The 19,871-nt window shown below is 52.5% G+C and overlaps 8 protein-coding genes across 8 annotated transcripts; 5 read left to right on the top strand and 3 right to left on the bottom strand.

Annotated features, from left to right (window-relative positions):
* Positions 1 to 64: 64 nt before the first annotated feature.
* On the top strand, positions 65 to 923 carry COCMIDRAFT_99138 (uncharacterized protein; the record flags this gene model as incomplete). Its single annotated transcript, XM_007691229.1, has 3 exons — positions 65 to 180; positions 348 to 474; positions 765 to 923. The coding sequence occupies 3 exons, from the start codon at positions 65 to 67 to the stop codon at positions 921 to 923; spliced, it is 402 nt and encodes a 133-aa protein (XP_007689419.1).
* A 704-nt stretch (positions 924 to 1,627) lies between these two features.
* COCMIDRAFT_27547 (uncharacterized protein) lies at positions 1,628 to 3,892 on the bottom strand (the record flags this gene model as incomplete). Its single annotated transcript, XM_007691208.1, has 2 exons — positions 1,628 to 3,550; positions 3,605 to 3,892. 2 exons carry the CDS (start codon positions 3,890 to 3,892, stop codon positions 1,628 to 1,630), a joined length of 2,211 nt encoding a protein of 736 aa, XP_007689398.1.
* Positions 3,893 to 4,720: 828 nt separating this feature from the next.
* Positions 4,721 to 9,783, top strand: COCMIDRAFT_27546 (uncharacterized protein; the record flags this gene model as incomplete). Its single annotated transcript, XM_007691207.1, has 2 exons — positions 4,721 to 5,027; positions 5,090 to 9,783. 2 exons carry the CDS (start codon positions 4,721 to 4,723, stop codon positions 9,781 to 9,783), a joined length of 5,001 nt encoding a protein of 1,666 aa, XP_007689397.1.
* Positions 9,784 to 10,048: 265 nt separating this feature from the next.
* Positions 10,049 to 10,408, bottom strand: COCMIDRAFT_99169 (uncharacterized protein; the record flags this gene model as incomplete). The annotated part of the gene is made up of 2 exons (XM_007691228.1): positions 10,049 to 10,158; positions 10,288 to 10,408. Coding segments are annotated over 2 exons (231 nt in total), but the record flags the coding sequence as incomplete, so codon positions are not given.
* Positions 10,409 to 10,979: 571 nt separating this feature from the next.
* Positions 10,980 to 12,268, bottom strand: COCMIDRAFT_38053 (uncharacterized protein; the record flags this gene model as incomplete). Its single annotated transcript, XM_007691214.1, has 2 exons — positions 10,980 to 12,132; positions 12,180 to 12,268. The coding sequence occupies 2 exons, from the start codon at positions 12,266 to 12,268 to the stop codon at positions 10,980 to 10,982; spliced, it is 1,242 nt and encodes a 413-aa protein (XP_007689404.1).
* Positions 12,269 to 12,548: 280 nt separating this feature from the next.
* COCMIDRAFT_99119 (uncharacterized protein) lies at positions 12,549 to 15,101 on the top strand (the record flags this gene model as incomplete). Its single annotated transcript, XM_007691227.1, has 3 exons — positions 12,549 to 13,013; positions 13,066 to 13,813; positions 13,867 to 15,101. 3 exons carry the CDS (start codon positions 12,549 to 12,551, stop codon positions 15,099 to 15,101), a joined length of 2,448 nt encoding a protein of 815 aa, XP_007689417.1.
* A 281-nt stretch (positions 15,102 to 15,382) lies between these two features.
* On the top strand, positions 15,383 to 16,752 carry COCMIDRAFT_99172 (uncharacterized protein; the record flags this gene model as incomplete). Its single annotated transcript, XM_007691226.1, has 2 exons — positions 15,383 to 16,465; positions 16,543 to 16,752. 2 exons carry the CDS (start codon positions 15,383 to 15,385, stop codon positions 16,750 to 16,752), a joined length of 1,293 nt encoding a protein of 430 aa, XP_007689416.1.
* A 1,944-nt stretch (positions 16,753 to 18,696) lies between these two features.
* On the top strand, positions 18,697 to 19,825 carry COCMIDRAFT_99199 (uncharacterized protein; the record flags this gene model as incomplete). Its single annotated transcript, XM_007691225.1, has 2 exons — positions 18,697 to 19,694; positions 19,777 to 19,825. 2 exons carry the CDS (start codon positions 18,697 to 18,699, stop codon positions 19,823 to 19,825), a joined length of 1,047 nt encoding a protein of 348 aa, XP_007689415.1.
* Between the last annotated feature and the right edge of the window lie 46 nt (positions 19,826 to 19,871).

The raw sequence follows: 19,871 nt of genomic DNA, 5'->3' as shown, positions 1-19,871 counted from the left end.
CCAAAGTAGATTCAGCAATCTCCACCGTCTCCTCGTACACGCTCGCAAAGTCTTCATTTCTACAATGGCGGACAAGGTATTCACCTACTCTGATGTTGCGGCACACAACACCAAGAAGGATCTGTACATTGTCGTCCACGACAAGGTCTACAACGCCTCGAGCTTTGTAGATGAGCACCCGTATGTTGCCTCTGTTGGACGCTGCACATTACGTTGCGGGTGTCCTTGGTGGTGGTGGTGGTGGTGGCTATCGCAAAAGAACCCCACCTTGGACCTCGGCCGTTGCTTGCTGCTCTCCATCCCCAAATTTCAGACAATACAACAATCGCTAACGCGTTGATATGCAGAGGTGGTGAAGAAGTTTTGCTCGATGTCGGAGGCCAGGACTCTACAGAGGCATTCGAGGACGTCGGCCACTCCGACGAGGCTCGCGAGATTCTCGAGGGTCTGTACGTTGGAAAGCTGGAGCGCAAGGTACGACTTGAGAATTTCCCACCTCCTCTCCCCCCCTTCCTCTTCATCAACATTTTTTGTTCTCTTTAATTCCCGAGAACGGCAACGTATACTCGAATGTTTCGATTCGCCAGGCAAAACAGAAGTTCTGCCAAGCACACAGGGCTCTCGGTCCCCGGTTGCGGAATGGCAACATCCGCAATTGCCGGCGGATACGCTCATGCGGATATATCTCGGATCACTTCCCAAAGAGAGATCCGGGATGAACTAGCCATCGATTGACGACAAGGCTTAGCTGACACGTCAAATAGGCGGGCGATCCAAAGCCCAAGAGCTACCCAGCGGTTGGTGCTACTGCTACCACTACCGACGGTGCCTCGACTGGCGTTGGCCTTTACGCCATTATCCTCCTCGGTGGAGCCCTTGCCTTTGCCGCCTACACTTTCCTGAACAAGCCAGCTTCTGAGTAGAGAGAGTGATGCTTGGATATCAGCCATATACTAGGCAAGATAAATGAACCACGCAAAGGAAAGCAAAAGGGACCGCCAAGGGGATTACGTGTCCTTAAAGCGAGTGAGGGGTGGTAGGGGAGAGGGACATTCAACGTCTCGGTGGGATTAGTAGTAGAAGTTGTTTAGAGTAGGTGAAGGCGTTTCTTCAATACATGTACATGGTCCGAGAGGACTGGACTGGACTGGACTGGACTGGTTTAGGATATCTCTTGTGCATGGGGCGCAGACATTCCGACTTGGAATATATTGATCATACTTGAACCATGTTTTTTTTTGGACTTGGAGCTGTTGATTTCATTTCTCGTGTTCCGACTTGAGAACACACACACTACTAAATCCCTTTCCCATGCATCTTGACTTGAATATACATATATACTAACTCATTCCACCCCCTCCCCCCATTTCCCAACCCATAATCATGTACAACAATAACCAACAACAACTTTTATTTTTATGTATTTCTCCAGTAACCCCTATGCGCCCCCAAATCCAAATCCAGAGCACTCTAGGCCCAAGGTCTTTGTCTTCTTCTTCTTCTTCTTCTTTCCATTTTAAAAATCTCCAATGTCTTTTAATTCATCAACGAAAGAAGAAGAAACAAAGGGTATCATTACTCTCACATATCTGATGAGGAAAGAAAGAAAAAAACAACAACAACATCTTTACATATTCCTAAACACATTCCCACTAGCATTTCTCCTCTGTCCGTCTCTCCTTCGATCATGGCGCTGACCACCACCTCCCCCTTCTTCACCATCATGACCCGACCTCTTTCTTTGTTTCCGCTCAGGCGCAAAAGTGATTTCGCGCTCGCCCACCACTGTGGTATTTGATCGGGACGACGAGGCAGAAGTGGCATGTTTCGAGGGTTTGAGTTTCGAGACGCGGGAGCCGAATGTTTTATCTTTTGCCGAGGCAGAGGAGCGGTGGTTATTGGAGTTGTTATTGTTGTGGGAAGATGAGACGTGCATTTCCGGGCCGCGTTGGGAGCGGTGACCTGATTTTTTGTAGGAGCTAGATGAGATGCGTGTGTCTTGTTGCTTCTTTGGTTTTCGGACTTGGTCAGCCTCGGAATCGTCATCACCGTCGGAGGAGGAGTCTTCGTCGGAAGAACCCTTTTTGGATTCGAGCTCCTCTTGCTCGGCGGCAGTGAGGCCCTTGGGGATCTTTGTGCTGGGGTTGAGTTGCTGGAACTCGCGGGTTTGCTCGTCGATTTCGAATTCGGGGTCTTCGAACATCTTTGCGAAACGCGGGTCGTTGAGGACACCACCGCTGGCAGCGGGTTGGGTGCCGTCTTCTTGGACGGCGGGCGCGGACTGGAGCATGTCGTCGTCGCCGCCATTCTTGAGGACGCGCTTGGCGCGCCTGCGTTCTTGCTCTTCCTGCTTCTCGAGCATCTTCTCGGCAAGCTTGCGGTTGACCTTGACGGCCACCTTTTTGCTGCCGCGAATCCTGCTTTCGCGCTCCTTGTTGATCTTCTCGGCGATGCTCTTGGCGCGCTGTTCTTGCCAGAGATCTGGGTTCGAGATGAGCCGTGCTTCTTCGTACAGCTTCTGGGCAACGAAGAAACCGTGCATGTACGGACGGAGGAGACTGGTGGTTCCGACGAGGTGATCGAGGGACAGTTGTTTTAGTTGATCCATGGTCAAGAACTTGAAGTTGTCGTACACGTCTCCTACGGCGCCCTTGCCAAAAGCGTTGGGGTCGTTGGGGTCTTCGGCCATTTCTTCCACGATATTGTCCAGGAAATGACACCATCTTGGCGCTGGGCCTAGTTGTGGGATGAAGAAGGAGTGTTGTTGCCTTCCCTCGTTTGCAGTCAGCAGCATGCCAGTCTTGGGTACCCACTCGACGTGGTTCAAGTCAACGGATGGCTGTACAGAGGTCCATGGAGTGCCGTCCTTTGCATTCCAAATCTTGATGACGCGCTGGTCGGCAGTGAGTATCTTTGGCTCGGGCGTCTGTGCGCCATCGAGGTATATGATATTTTTTATGGCGAAACCATATCCTTGGTCCTTTCTAAGCAGTGGCTTGGGAGATCGCAGGTCGTAGAGGTGTGTTATGCCGTTGGAATCTCCGACGGCCATTTCCAGGCCATTCGGGGAAAACGCAAGGGCGGTCGTCTCCGAGCGGCCCTCGAACGAATCCTTGGGAGATGACAAGATACCGACTCGAGTGCGGGTGCGCGAATCAAAGTACTCGACAGTACCCAGTGAGGTGCCCAGTGCCAGCAGGCCGTGCGTCTGCTCTGCAATAGCGCCCGTGTTGACGGCGCCAGCGTCGATGCCGCCCTGCAGTCCACCCGCAGCTAGGTCGTCGCTGCCGCCCACATCAACCTCATAACTACGCATAAAGCGCCCAACTTCGAGGTTCAGCCGGAAGCACTCTCCCATCCCTTCAGCGTTAACGCCAACGGATGGCACTAGACACTCGGCGGATCGGCGGTCGTATATAAGGTCGCGGCCATAGCGAGGTATGCGGCTGGCGTAGTGGAGGCCTCCGCCGGTATGGAACTCGATGCACCGATCCTGCTGCAGATGGACGCTCTTGGTCGCATCGGATGAGAGCAGGTGGAAGGTTTGGTTCTAGCACGAGGTCAGCATTGGGTGAAGCGCAGTTTGAATATATAAAATGCATACCAGAGTATTGGTGTGGCGTGCAAAGGACAGCGACAGGTGGGGGAGGTAGTGAACGTGTATCTGGGGCTTGTATGTTCCAGTGCTCATGACCCAGTCGCCATCCTCGCTGACACGCACACACTGGCTGGCCTCTTCAAACTCAAAATCCTGCAGCAAATCCACACGATTGGCGAACTCAGGGTCGTTTTTCAAACTGCGTTTGCGCTTGCGAATCAGCCATTCGGGCAGAGGACGGGCCTCGCTGCCGCTGATGGTGTAGACGGGCACGTTTCCGGCGGAGATTTTCATGGTGGCGCGACGGAGCGGTGGGAAAGGATAGGGTCGCACGGCAAGAGCAGCCGACAGACAAACAGACAGACGGACAGACGGACAGAGAAGAAGCAGACAGACAGACAGACAGACAGACGATGAAGAAGTTGGCGCGGGCAAAAAAAGAGCGGGTCCAGCCCACGGGCCAGGGCTAGGGCCGACCGGGGACTTCGCGCTCCCACAGCAGCGGACAGCGGGCTATAGATATGGATGGACATGGCTCCTAGGCTCCTAGGCTCTTAGGCTCCTAGGCTCCTAGGGCAACGCGCCGCTTGCCGAGCCGCCTTCGCTCCCAGCTGCTCCCCCGACTCCACCACCACCCCAGCAGAACTACATACATCCAGACATAGACCCAGGTCTTGCCCACCCCATCCGGCGTCGCATCGCGGCATAAGGCGTCGAGTCCACGCCCGTGTCTGAAACCCTTCACCTCGCCTCCCAAGACGGGTCCATCGCCCATCGCCCATCACCTAATCATCGCCCGGTGCTCGTCACCTGTCGCCCATCCCCCACCGTCGCCCGGGACCCCCAGCTGCGCCCGCACCTCCCATCACCGTCGGGGCCGGCCAGCAGCAGCGGTCGCCATGCTCCATCCGCTACACCAGACGCCCCAACCAGACCATGCCGGCTTGAGAGACGCCATCTCCCCTTCCACGCCTTCCCCGTTGCTGTAATCGTTGCAGTCGCGCGCGACGCGTCGAGCGGCCCGCAGCGCAGTTGATGGAAAAGGTGTACAGCGCCGTCCTCGGAGTGAAGATACGTCGCGAATACCACCTGAATGTTCCGTAGAGGGCAGCCGTCTCTCTAATGGAATTTCTCAAGACGTGCACAACCAATGCGCAAGCGATAGGAGACTTTGAAGCCATTGCCTACCAAGCCATCTCCGTCACCCGCACCACCACCACCACCTCACCTCAATCCTCCAAACAACCACCCCCATCCTGGAGCCCTTCCGAAGACACACGTGCTGTCGAGGCTGAATTGCGCCATGCTCTCCACCTGGTTGCGCACGACACTGCGCGCCCCTGGCTCTGGCTGTTTAAGCCGACCACGGTTGACAAGCTAGGCCAAGCCAGTCCCCAGCTACCAGAAATCGATGGCTACCGCTTGCAACGTCCGTTCCCTCCCCCCCGATGACCCTCATACACACCCCACTGCAACACTGACACTTTCTAGGCGAACACACGGGCGCTATTAAAGCCATCGATCTAGTCCGTCCGCCCATGCGCCCAGGCGCTCCGCACCCACCCTCAACAAACGCGCCTCAACGAGGCTTACAAAGCGGTAACAATCCAAAACCCGCACAGGGAAGCACACAGCCGCAACCGTCTGCTGACCTACCCCCACCACCTGATTGCTTTACCCTCTATGAGCTCTTCACATCGTCGGTTGTCGCATTGATCTCGTTCCACGTTGTCAAAGACAGCCCGGTCGTGGCTTTGAACTATCGCACATTCGTATCCAAAGCCTCCAAGTGCATTGATGATGCTCAAACTGATGTTGAACCCCAACCAGAGGTGCATCGTCTTACCAGTATCAATGTCCACTGGGCTAGCTCAGGCACGCTTTTGCTATCAACTTTTACTGACCGAAAGAATACCATACGTTGCTTGAGCAGCGTCTCCACCCAAAGTGAGGAGAGACAGCTTGTTGGCACATGCATCCGTGTAGCACCCAATGGTGTGCTTGCCACCATCATCAGTTTTGAAGATCCTTTAGATTCCATCAACGAGGAAATTAGCATCCGTCACCGGAAACGTACAAAATCAACATCTCTAGAGCAAAACATTGAGAAATGGAAGTCGAGCGTCAAGCGTTGGCTAGGCTGGAAAGGCTACGATTTGCCTGACTTAGACCAAAGAACCTCATGGGTCAGGATTCGCACTACGCTAACGTCAAGCCCCGTTCTCTGGAGCCCGGCTTCAGTCGGGCCAGAACGGGATATTCTATGGCCACGAGCACTGTGTTTCTTCCACGTTACAAATGAACCGGACCCTACAGTTACGGGAACAAACGCCATCAGTACGGCTGGGAACTCCAATATACTGAGATGGTTCGAGACACCAGAGTCCATGGGCTTCAAGGACCCACTTGATGTTGCACAAGAGTGGTTTTTGGGAAAGCCAGACCGTGATAAGATTCTTGAAGCACGTAAAAAGGCCAAAAAGGCCGAAGAAGACGCTGCCCGTCGTAAAGAGGAACATCCTGGTCTGCATCCATCATCGCCGCTCAACGCTCGTGGGGGAACCTATGGCGACTTACAAGCAGTAAGCGGTGTGTACCCAACGCCACCAGATGGAATTGCCCCTGGCACTGGGGTATCCTACGGCGACACACCGACTGTATCTGGCACAGGTTCCAATGTTGTTCTGGTCCCTGGAGGAAACAATCCTGCCATCAATCTCTCTGCTCCACCAGACAGTGTCAAGACGGAAGACCAACAAATGATTACGACATCTCCAGCTGTTCCTTCTGCGACCGATAACTTCAACGCATCTAGCGGTAACGATGATCTTTTTGAGGACATGGAGGAAGACGGTTACACAGGTGACCGTATCAACGATACAGATTTCGATTTCTTTGACGGCCCGGATAATGACGACGTTGACATGCTAGACGCACCTGCTCTCCCTAATGATAATGCACCACCTACTCATGCTACACAGGACCCGCATCCCAAGGCCACTACTGAGTCCCAGGCCCAAGATGACATGTCGGATCCTTTCGCAGCCCTCGAGAACGCCCTGGCTACAGCTTCTGAGCCTGTAATGAGTCAAGACCATGCAAAAGGCAAAGAACCCGCGCATATGCCAGCGCCCAAGATTGAAATCTCTGACAATTCAGGAGACAACAAATCATCACCAGTGCGCAGAAACGTTTCATTCTCCAGGGCACCCACGCCGCCTCTCAGTCCTAGTAAGATCCTCAAAGCGCTAGAGCCGTCTCCACCTCGTAAATCAGCATCACGCATTCGATCAGAACGAAGTTCCGAGAGTCACCCTGATGCACACTTCACTCCGGTTGTGTTTAATCGTAAGATGAGCTTATCTGATGCAAAGTATCAGGGCGGACGGTTTAGTGCACATCGCCCCACGACTCCGACTGGTCAAGTTCAGCTCAGTCCCAGCCCGGCTAGAAATGCTCCCACTACACAACCGAAAAGCTTGAGAGAATTTCCTTTGCTTTCGAAGCTTCGGCTCGCCGCTGGAATTGCATCCACGAACCGAATCCCCGAGATAGCGTCTCTGGCTCGTGCGGTTAGTGACGATTCAGATTCTTCAAGTGAGGTGTCGGATGCATCTGGCAACGATTCTGGAGATGAAGAGGTAGAGGTGACGCCTGCTGCAATTATGCATAGCCTTACTATGCCCGCCAAGAGAAAGCTGCAAAGTGAGGGCAACGCGACCCCACTGTCCGTGACCTCGTTTGCAGAATCCCTAGGAGGGGACTGGCTAGAATTGTATGGCTTGCACCTAGATGAAGCCAATCTCAGTAGTTTCGAGCCAAGTCTTTGGGACTGGTCTCTAGTCAACGTCCCTTCTCCAGCTGAGCGGCCTGTAGCTGGAGCACGATACAGTCTGCCTGCTTTGCTACCAGGCCCTGCGCAGATGCCCGACACCCCTACTTCTCAGCCCGATCCCGCGTATGAGGTACCGGATGAGAAGCCGCTGAGTGCAAAGGACAGCATATCCATCACACAAATCGTGACTGACCAGCTTGTCTCTACAACACTCGATATGCTCAACGAGGACCCACCCGTCAAGAGCGAATTCAACAACGATGCTGTGGCCGAGACGCCTTGGTACAACATTATTAAAAACCTCTTTCCAACGGTTACGGATTGCGATCTGCCTACATTAGCCAGTGTCAACGAAGTATTCCAAGACTATGCCGCTCTGGCCAAAGCACAGCAAAGGCCTCCTGCACGAAAATCAGACAGCCCAGCAGTCACAGGGAGTCACATGTATCAAATCCAGGCGCCATTCCTGAGAGTGCGCCGTGCAGAAACGCACTGGGATCTACTGCCGCCTGCGGTGGCGTTTTGGGAGACTCTAGGGCTCTCCCCTATCAGCCACCCAAAGAACATTGTCACATTCTGTGTATATCCCCACAGCGAGGCAATCAGGCCGTGCTTGGAAAGTTTTCTACTTAATCTCCAACTTACCTACGATGGTTGTAAACTTGGTAATCATAGTCGGGTAGAGACAGCGGCAGAGTACGAAGGCGGTCTTGTACCTGTCAGAGCAACCTCGACCATTACACCACGAGAAACATTCAAACTTCTCAGAGATACTTGCATCCAGCTTGGTAAGCATCTCGCTCTCCAGTACGGCCAGATACGAGAGCAGCAGGATTCCAAGGTCGACGCTTTTGTCATTTATATGATTGATCCTTTTGGAGGATCATCAGCAGTTTGGGAGCTGTGTTCGGCCTTTTGGGCGCTCTTCCAGGCATACACGCAAGGTCATCCAGGACGTCCAGACCAGCCACAGAAGCCAGATGTCGTGCTACAGATCATCCCGATGAAGTACGTTGCTTCATTTGATGCACCCGTTATCCTTGACCCATCTACGTACATGGGTCTTGCGCGAGAGGTCTACGATCGATGCCCTCCCAGTGCGCCAAGTGGTGACAAGACATCTCTCAGCATATACAAAGCACCCGCGTTCCATCTGGAAGAGACACTGCCGCGCAATATCCCTTTCAAACTTATATCAGAGCCGGCCCAGGACTTGCTGCGGGAAAACACGTACATGCATCTCGGCTACGCCATTAGTCTCGATGGTGCGTGGGTCACTGCTGCATGGACTGACAGCTGTGGCAAGTCCCAAGCAGTCGTCTCGTACTACCTAGGGACAAGAATGTTCAGAGAGATTGCAAAGGAGATATGGCAAACCACGATCGAGATACTGCAATCTCGAAGAGTCAACTGGCGTGTCTGCATCGCTAAAGCTGGTGTACTTGAAAGGGAAGAGCTCGAGACATGGGTCTTTCTCATCTCATGTCCTACACAGATCAATGTCTTTGTCACGTTGCTCACAGCAGTTGATACGGATCCGCCATACCAATTCACCCCTACGGTGCCTAATCCAACCCCAGCAACTGGTGCTGGAGCTACTACTCCAGGTTCTACACCCCAAGCTGGTGTGTCGCCTTCAGATCCAGGACCAGGTCTTACACCCGCCGCCACACCTGCCGCCGACCCCACGGCTACAGACCCAGCTGCCGATCCCGAAGCACGTCTCATAGATGTAACTGACGACACTTGGGGCATAATTCTTGCCCATCGTTTGCACAATTCGCACACAACGACCCAATTCAGCCCAGCCCTCATATCCGGCCTGCTCATCAAACGCGGCGAAACATTACAAACGTCCAACAGCATCGCGCACCCTATTCCAGACCCAGAGCAAGGACCCATTGTCATCGCCGTAAATTTTCTCTGGATCGGTGCAGTAGGCTCATCTCGTAATGCCGCGACCAACTTGCCCTTTCCCTCAGGTACATCGTCTTCTGCAAATGCATCGGCATCCTCCTCAATATCGTCCTCGGACCTGCCCAGTCCTGGCGGTTCCAATCTCCCGAATCCATATGCCAGCAACCCTGGTACGCCACAGAGTCCTGGACCGGGCCAGGAGGGTCAGAGAAGCACAACAAGTCTCATGTGGACGCCTACACCGCAGACGAGAACGACAGCCGAAGGACTGCTGAAAGAAGTCCTCGGACAATTTAGGGCATTGGGCTTGTTGGCTAAGTTGAGAGGAATGAGGGGTACGAGGAATGGAACTATCCCCTGGCATGTTGCTGCTGCTAAGAGGGGAGTTGAGGGTTTGAGTAAGATTAGCAGTGGTGTTGGAACTGCAGTGTGATCAAAGTGTTTCTAGAAGGAAACAACGCTGGTATCATTATTTTGGTGTTTTTTTTGGCGTTGGATAAACATGTAACAGCGGGATATACCAGTGTATCTTTATCATTATTCATTTATCATTTCTGTGTTCTTTTCTCGGGACTTATTCGCTCATGTGTAGAAACGTTCAATCTGATTGATTAAATGACTTACACCTCCATATACACAAAAAAACCCGCCCTTTATCTTTGTCTTTATCTAACCATGGCAGTTTGTTTCTTTCTTTCTCACCCTTCAATCCCCAAATGATCCACCCTCTTCGCCTTGACCTCCCTCTCCTCCGCATTCGCAGCCGCATACGCTCTACCCTGTGCTCTGGCAATCCCACTTGCTTCACCTGTTCCACATTCACACACACACACACACATTAGTCTTTATCTCTTTACAAAAAAACCCCCCCTCCCCCAATCCAACAGTGACTGTTGTAGAATGATTGGAAAAAACAAAACAAAAGGGATGGAAATACCTCTATCCCATCTCTCCTCCTCGGTAACACTATCCCCATTCGCCTCCTGCCGCGTACTCTTCTTCGACTTTGAACTAAACGCGCCGGAGAGAGCGGCGAAGAGATTGAGATTTAGACCGGCCTTTTTTGTTGTTTTTTTGCACCTTGTTAGCTTTCTTCTTGACTTATTTTCTTGGTGAAGAAGGGAGGGGGGGGGGGGTTTCTCTTCTATTTTCGGTGGATAAAGCAGAGAGAGAAGGAGGAAAACTCACAGAGGCATTTGCACTCGCGGTCCTCTCGTGGACTTGGGTTGCGCTGTCTTGGTTTCGCTGCTGGACTTGGTTTTTGTTGTTTTGTTTGGAGAGGGCTTGGGTCATTGTGTCTGATTTTCTAGTTTTAATTTTTTTGAGAAGATGATGATGGATCTTGATGTTGATGAGAGTTAAGGAACTAGTGTGTTTTGTGTTACAAGCAAGTACGCTAGGTAGACAGGTTTGCTTTGTATGTTGCCTTGGTGTTGGTGGTGGTAAGATGGCGACGAGCATGACGTCACGTATCGCAAGGGTGTACCAACAGGTTTTGATGCAGATGCGTGAACGCGTAAAGGGTCTGGGATAAGCGGCAGGGGTGGGTAGGTGGGGAGTCTCACTACATGGGAAGATGGGCCGATGGATACTTGCAAGGTATATGGTCCCTGAATTATATTGATATAACTAGTTTACTAGTACCTCTACGATATTGTCCCAGAAGCCCAAGTCGTACACATTCTCCACTGCAGCTAGATTCCATACACGCTCAAAGCTGTCTTCTTTGGCAACAGATCTGATGCGACTAGGTAGCGATTTAGGCGGTTGCCCGGTTTGTGTTCGAATGAGAATATGCCTGCTCTCTAGAGGCCAGGTGGTAGGCGGTTCCTCGTCATCTGTTGGGCTGCGGTATTCCTGCATTGTGTCCTCGCGCCGGTGACCGAGAAAGACGACACCCTCTGCCATTTCATCACGCCAATCTGCCCATTTTGAGCTCTCATTTGTTGTCATGCCCGCCCAGATGAGGTAGATGTGATAGGTGAGGAGACCCAATGGAAGAGGCCATGTAAGCAGCGCGAGCAGGCCGACACCGGACCCACGAATACCACCGGCGTCCAGGTATATGCTCGTGTACATGAGGAAGTAATGCATCTTTCGGTCAAAGTACGCACTCCAACTCTTGGAGTCCACGCCAATCTTGGGTTTATATCTATACCAGCTCTCGTACTTCAGGTATTGCTTTAGGACCATTGGAGAGAGGGCATAGTAGGCGAGGTATGCTCCGTAGGCGATAAGAATAGTCGTCGACAGCAAGAGGGCTAAGAACCACTTATAATTGCCCCGGCCTAGGCAGTTGTTCACCCATATACAATGATGATCCATTCTTGAGACGCACGTTTTGCATATACTGCAATGCTTGCTCCGTGCAGGCTTCAGGAACTTGCATGTCCGACACTCAGTTCCAGGGTAGTATAGCACCCTGTCATACGGATAGTGCCGCATTTGCTCAGCATGGTTGGCTGCGTTGATGTACGTTTGGTCGTTTCTTTTTGCACTTAGGTACAGAAAGATGTATGGCTGTGGCAGCATGACAAAGGCAAAGAGCTTGTGGTGCAGTCCAATGAGATGCCACACAGCGGGCAGAAACATGAAGGCGCATGCAGTCACCAGGCCGAGAAAGAAGATGACGACGAGTGGATGCTTGTCGTACATAAGATAGTGGCCCAGGCGGGAGCCACCGTTGGTGATGCGGCCATTTGTGAGAGCGAGGTCGACTCTTCGAAATGTCGAGGGGATATGGATGAGGAAGAGACGGTTGAGGAAGCCAATGGGTGTGTTTCTAGTCTTGTTAGAGACAGTCTTGTCACTCGCGCACAGAGTAGGCACCTGAAAGCTGGCAGCCGTCCGAAAAAGGCTATGAAGGTAACGAGGGACACTGTGACAGTGAAGATGATGATGGTGCGAGCGACAGTCATGATGGGGGAAGGTCAGATTGTAACGGGCGTCGCATGGCGGAGCAAAGAGAGAAGGAATCCCAAAAATTATTATCGCATCATCATCGTAATGTGTTGTGGTCTACCAAATCGTGTGTGCATGGAAGGCATCGTGGGGAACAGGCTGAAGGGACTACTTACGCGGCTGCTGCCGACACCTGACCCCGCGTGAATCCTCCGTCACATGTGAGCGCGTCTCGTCACAGCCCAACTAGTAACGCGTCGACTCACCACCACTTAGCGCGACAGTGACAACCCGACCATGGTAGCATCTGTTGTGTACGAAGATGTCAATGAGGGATTTGACTTCGAATCCGGCGGAAACTTGTTTGCAGGTAAAAAATTCTGGGTCGCGCAGCGCGTGCCGACGCGCAACCACCTGCTAGATGAGATCAAGGCCAATGGCGGAGAGATTGTGCTGCTGGAGAAGAAGGCCGATTACATGATTGCCGATCACTTCCGAAGAGATTGTCCACCGGGCTCAATTTCATACGAGTTTGTCACCAAGTCAATTAAGAATGGAGAACTGTGCGACCCCAAAGACCATCCAGCCGGTCCACCGGTGGGCGAGGCGCGAGAGCCGGGAGCTATCCACCAGCCCACCAAGAGCGGACGAACGCCATACACAGCAGAAGAAGACAAAATACTCTACAAATGGGCACGCGACGCTGAGTTAAGTGGTAGCCCTGTGAGCGGGAACGAGATATACAAGCAGTTGGAGCAGAAGGTACGCGCGAGCCAACAAGTCTGGCACAAGTACGTCTGCTAAACTAATACAGTACCCACAACACACATGGCAATCGTGGCGCGACCGCTACCTCAAGCAACTCAGAAACCGCCCGCCATCTGCTTTCGATTTACCCAATGATGCTCCTCCATCTCCCTCGTCCGACCAAGCCAATAAACGTACGCCTCCAGATTCATCGTCTTCCAAACCCACAAAACAACACACCTCTAAACGGGAGCAAGGACCGAGTGCGAAGGAAGCTAGTGCCAAAAAAAAGGCTAACTCAAAAAATGAGTATAGCGTCAATGAGCTGGAAGAACTGTTTAGTACAGATGAGTGGCTAGAGCTCTACGCCTTTGCGGATTTAATCAACAGCCTAGAAATGAGTGACGAGTATGATGCGGCATGGGAAAAATGGGCAGAGGAGCAGGGCAAGCAAACGGCCGTACAATGGAGGCAGTACTTTGAAAAGGTGGTTCGTCCGCAATGGCTCATCGATCCAGTGTCAAAAAGGGAAAAGATAAAGAGAAAAGTCGAGAAGAAGCATGATGAAGAAAACCAAATTCAGAGTCAGTCCATCAGCCAACCATTTTCTCAATCGGTCAAACCAGAGGAAGAAGCTGCACAGTCCACAGTTCCAGTAGAGGGCGATACACCAGTGCAGACGCCGGGTTTAAACGACGAACGCTTCGAAGAATTGATTAATAGCGAACACAACAACAAAGTCCCATCAGCCTACAAGTTCTTTGCCCGCGAGAAGAAGCAGGAGACTTTGAATGCACATCCTGGTAGGGGTTATAGTAAGTGTCTATGGATCAATTGCTAATGCAATTATCACTGACCTACATATTAGCCGCACTACACATCGTCTTGATACAACAGTGGTCCTCGCTCTCGACAGAAGAGAAGGCACCATATCTGGCTATGGATAAAAAAGCTACTGCACACGTCTCGGAAGAGACTGAAAACTTTACCAAAATAGCACAAGCACCTAAGAGATCGCCATCTCCAGAAGCTCAACACGAGCCCCTCAAACTCGATGTTGAAAAACATGACCAGTTCATAAAACGATCACGAGAAGATGATGAGACAGAAGAGCGGGATGAAGAGATTGTGTCACCTCGACCTATCAAACGACGGAAAAGCGGAAGTATAACGCCTACCAAGGACAACACATTAGAAGTGCCAATCGAGGAGACTGGTACCCAACAGCAGCCACTGGAGATTTCATCTTCTGCAAACTCGCAGGACACAATTGAGTCAGAGCTCATCAAGGAGCAGGCTAGGCCAGATATACCCGACTCTGCAGAAGACGACGAGGCTACCATGGTCGAGCTGGATAGGCAAAGTGCAGAAAAGGAAGTGGAGAGCATCGAGTCTGACGAGTTTCTAGATATAGATCATCTGCACCAATCACCAGGATACGAAAGCGGCTCAGAAGATGATCTACGTTCAAGCACGCCAACACCACGAGCCACGCGCCAGAAAGTGTCAAATTTCGATACTCAGGCGATTCTGTCCTCACCCATCCAAGACGGGTTTCCGCGTTCACTCGGCCTTGCCCAAGAAGCGAATTTTCAACAGGAGCTACTGTTTTCCTCGCCTCAGATGCCAGAATCTGATGCGTCCACCACACTGTCCATGGAAGAGTTTCGCCGCTCCCTCCAGGAAGAGAACGCAGACGAAGTCACTTACTCTCAATATCCACCCCAACCTCTCCGCTTGTCCTCTTCTCCAGCGCCTTCCACAACCTCCACTAGTTCAGGTGACCCTGATCCACCCCTCAACGCCGAAGAAATCAACGAATTCTATGATGAGCAGAACGCTCAAGGGTTTCCCAACGATTTCATCAGTGCAGCGCTCAAACGTACGGGCTTACGTCCCGAGCTTGCTGTCAAAGTACTCGATGCGTGGAAGCAGGGCAAGCCTCTACCCAGCGAAAGGGGTATATGGAGTAAAGAGAACGATGTAGCTGTAGAAAGCGGAGACGGGTATGAATTAGCTAAGCTGGCAAAGAAGCATACACTCGACGGCTGGGGTGGGGTTACAGAGCGTTTAGTGTTTTTGGAAGGATATCGAAGTCGATGAAGAGCGTATTTCACAGCAGGATTGTAATTTTGAGTAACGCAGTTCTTCCCTCTATCTTGGGAACTGCGGTGTCTGAGTACCTGTCTATACATGCTTTCTGGAGCACAGGTTCATTGAACCTTTTCAGCTGCGGACACAAATGTCTACTTACATGACTAGATGATCATGTGACTTGGCGAAGGCGCTAGTGCTGCACTAAATTCTAGACGCGTCCCCCGCATTCGCGTCACCTTTTCGTGCGGATCAAAGCGTCTTCTGTTTATTATTTTGAGCAATTCCACATGTCGTCTCGTAACAGACAATCGACGGCTCGACCGACTGCCAGCCGCCAGTCCGGAGTATCTACTCCAAGCCGCAATGCTGCTGCAGACACCCTCCCACCGTACAAGAAGCCGTCCCACCCTCTTGATACCGAGGCGACCCGCGCCTTGCGCGAACTGCAGGGCCGCAGTTTGAACGATGTCAAAAGACACAGCAAGCAGGCCGCTGCCGCCATCACTGCCAGTGCCGAGAACGTCAACGATACTCTGCGCGATCATGCCGAATACATAGCACGACGACGGAAGAAGTGGGATGCAGGCAAAAACCTGGAGGACAGAGATGTGGAAGAGCGAGACATGGAGGAGTTGAGATTGAAGGTAGAAGAAGCCACTGCGAAGCTGGAAGAAAGCATGCGTGCAGTCATTGACTCCGGTGTTGCGGCGCAGAGAATTGATGATACGCTTGATTGGCTTAGAACTCATGCACCTATAACGTTGGAAGAAGAATACCGCACCCAGATGACGCAGCGAGAAACGCAGAGACAATCACAAAGCCAAACAGGCATTCAAAGGCGTACCCGAAACATTGATGGAGATGGAGACACTGAGATGGATGAAGGCCCTACGCCTGGCCCGACCCCTATCGATGGATCTCGAATGGCTCTCACCGGTGCAAGCGAATTATTTGCCTCGCGTGTGCAACGCGAAAAAGATACCTATACGTCGCTTTCTCTCACGGCGCGCTATGCCCGCAATAACGAATACCGCGACTTCAAGCGAATAGTGCATGATGCAAAGTACGGGGACAATGGCCCTGTCTTGGGCCACGAAGACACTTGGTTCACCGAGACTGGATCACCAGCGCCAGGCATCACCGACAGCACACAGCGCGGTGATTTCGACGACGACGATGACATTGTCGTAGACCGAGCTACTATTAGCACGCGATGTCCAATCACGTATCAGCAGTTCAAAGAGCCTTACTCGAGCAACAAGTGTCCGCATACGTTTGAAAAGAATGCAATTCTGGAGATGATTCGGCGAGGTCCTCACAGAATCGGGCAACAAAAAGCAGTTGATTGTCCGGTCGCCGGATGTAACCAGGTAAGAATGGCTTCCTCCGTTTTATTTGATTGTTGAGTGCCACCCGGGTGAATGTTTATGCTCACAATTTCGGCCAGATGCTCACGGAGACCGATGTGCACTCAAACAAAGTCCTCATCCGCAAGATCAGGCGCATGCAGGAAGCTGAGCTTGCAGAAGCCGAAGAAAGTTCCGAGGATGAGATGCAAGCGCCTAGTTCGGACAGGCAATCTCAACCAATGCCGTCAGGTAGTGCCGGGGACCGAGGTGATGTTAGCGATGCTAGCGACGGAGAACTGTCAGCTTGAGGCTCAGATGGGAGGACGCACTGATACCCGCAGATCTGTGATGGATAGTCCATAAATGCATGAGGCGTTGAGATTGTCAAGTTGCTGCCCAAGTCCAGCGCCACACTCACTTGCCGGTAAATGTCACGTCTTTTTCTCGTTCAACGATATTTCCCCAATAAAGTCGTGGCAAACCGTCGCAGAGGGGTTACTTGTGCAGACAAGCCGATGTTGCTGTATCCTCGGCTTATCCGACAGGCTTCCCCGGATAAGCAAAATGGCCTTTCCTTTTGTTGACGGACCTGGGCTCGGAAAACCGTGCATCTAGACATCAATGAAAGACCCACCGTGGTTTCGATCGGGGGCCAGCGAAGTCTCGGTGCTTATCGCCAGAAGCAAATGCCTACGGCCGCGGATACCTCTCGGGTACGTTCAAGCGCGCATCCACAGCCGCGCAGGAAGCACTTTTTGTTTGAACGGCTCACAAGCACAAGCACGGAAGAGACCCTGCGTTTGACCAAAACCGGCGTGACCCTTTTGCTCCAAGCAGATGCGCAAAAGGCGGTATATCAATAAGTACTCGAGGCGGCCCAAAAAGCACTGTGCATGCCATGCGCGGCTGGTAAGAACGATGCACGGTTGTCGTTCGTGATTGTCGAAGAGGCGATTAGGGCACAGAAAAGCGCGCTGAGGTCACATTGCCTACAACTAGGTGAGGACCTGACATGAAGCTTATGTACGGTGATGTACTGCTACAGGTGGTCGTTGGCATGTGACAGGGCGTGTTTGCGAGGGATGGATTGGCCGAAGGTGGCTGCTGCGACAGACGTCATTGCTCGTGATTATGTACAGCATAGTAGCGGTTCCGCACACGGGGCAACGGAGAGACATTGGAGGACGGCGTGCCTGAAGATCTGACTGAACCCTTTGACCCGGAGACAGGCATAGGTCCCCGAAAGCAACCGTCGGAGAGAGGGATGGACAAGAGGCTGGGCCCGACACGCGACACAAGCGCCTCCAGCTTTTGCTGCTCCGCCATGGCGTTGAAGCGTGTGAGGCGACCATGGCATCAGAGCACAGGCAACCCGTCAGGCTTGATTGGACGGGCAGCCATGGAAATGCGCATAACACCAGCTCTCCATATCAGTGGCTCGCTGGGTAGGACGGCGATGCGGGGAAAGGCCGTTCAACCCCTCAATTCATGGCACCAGTCCAGTGGACTGACTTGTTGACAATACGTAGGCAATCATGCTATTTCTGACCCCTTCACTTCTTCACTGAACCTTCAGCCTCGTTTGTCCTCCTCGCATTCTCACTACTTTCTGTTGCAACATTGTCGAAGCATTGAAGCCGGCCGTCCAACGCACGTACGCCATTGCACGCATCCACTTTCCAAGCCCGCCCGACCCACACCCCACTCGTCTCCTACTCGGACCGGGACATCCACCTCCGCACAGACTTCATAGCACGAGGTACGCCCCAACACCCTTTCTTCTTATTCACCGACATGTTGTGCCCCTACGTGACGGCGCGGGTATGATCGGAAAGAGGAGGGCCATTGCACACGGAGTCGTTTTCCGTCACAAGCCCACTTTGCAATGTTTATTGTGCGTCGGGCGCAAACTGTACATCCATGTCATAGCAGGCTAGCCCTGACAATGTCCACGGCCGCGGCGTATACCGTCTGGAACCTGTATCGCAACATGAGGCTCTTGCAAGTGGCTTGGAGCCACAGGCGCGCGTCATGTCGTAGTTTCATCGTGCCTGGGCATATAGAGTTAAGATGGCCGTCTCCTTCGTCGACTCTTCCAACTTCAGTCCTCTCCTATATTGCTTTCCCCGTTTGATCATTCCAGCATAGCGCAGCGTTATACCCAACAGCACTACCCTTTTATATCATTCCCCCATTCACACACACGAAAAATCCTTGGAATTGAGGACTACGTGCAGTTGCTGACGCCTGCCATGTCAACTACAACAGCCACCACCCATACCTTTAAGATGCCTGCTGCCCGCGCCCTCGAAAACGCAAAGCAATCCTCAGAATCAGTCCTCAGCGACGCATCCTCCGCCATGTCCAAAGCAGCCGAGAACCCCAGAAAGGCAACTTCAGACTTTCTCCACACACCGTTTATGCGTGCAGCACTACCGTTTGTAAACGGCGGCATCGCAGGCATGACAGCTACGACAGTCATCCAGCCCGTCGACATGGTCAAAGTCCGCCTCCAACTCGCCGGCGAGGGTGTCAAAACCGGCCCCAAGCCCACCCCCATCAGCGTGCTCCGGGACATTGTTGCACAAGGCAAAGTACTAGATCTCTACACGGGACTCAGCGCCGGCATCCTACGCCAAGCCGTGTACACAACTGCCCGGCTCGGCTTCTTCGACACCTTCATGAAGACCCTAAGCGCACGTGCAAAAGAAAACGGCACATCCATTGGCTTCAAGGAGCGTGCAGGCGCTGGCCTTGCAGCCGGCGGTCTCGCCGCCATCGTCGGTAACCCCGCTGACCTCGCCCTCATCCGCATGCAATCCGACGGCCTCAAACCCGCCGCCCAGCGCGCAAACTACACATCGGTCATCGATGCTCTGGTGCGAATAAGCAAGGCCGAAGGCGTCACTCGCCTTTGGGCCGGCAGCTACCCGACCGTCGTGCGCGCCATGGCGCTGAACTTTGGGCAGCTTGCTTTCTTCTCAGAAGCCAAGCAGCAGTTGCAAAACACCAGTCTGTCGAGCCGCTCGCAGACACTCACAGCGAGTGCTATCGCCGGTTTCTTTGCCAGTTTCCTATCCCTCCCCTTTGACTTTATGAAGACTCGTCTGCAGAAGCAGACGCGTGCGCCGGATGGAACATTGCCATACAAGGGCATGTTTGATTGCTTCAAGAAGGTTGCTAAGGAAGAGGGTCTGCTGAGGTTCTATCGCGGCTTTGGAACGTATTATGTGCGCATTGCGCCGCATGCGTAAGTTTCTTTCCCCCCCCTCCCCCCACCCTTTCCTACTACCTTTTACTTTTGAATAAATCAACTAACGAATACACAATAGTATGGTTACCCTCATCGTCGCTGATTACCTCGGTTTCATCACCAAATAAGTTTCCTAAACCTCCTTTTTTCCCCCTTTCCTTGTTTTCATCCTCT

Source organism: Bipolaris oryzae (assembly GCF_000523455.1).
Source record: "Bipolaris oryzae ATCC 44560 unplaced genomic scaffold scaffold_94, whole genome shotgun sequence".
Taxonomy (NCBI): Eukaryota; Fungi; Ascomycota; class Dothideomycetes; order Pleosporales; family Pleosporaceae; genus Bipolaris; species Bipolaris oryzae.
This window is presented reverse-complemented; position numbering and strand designations above follow the sequence as displayed.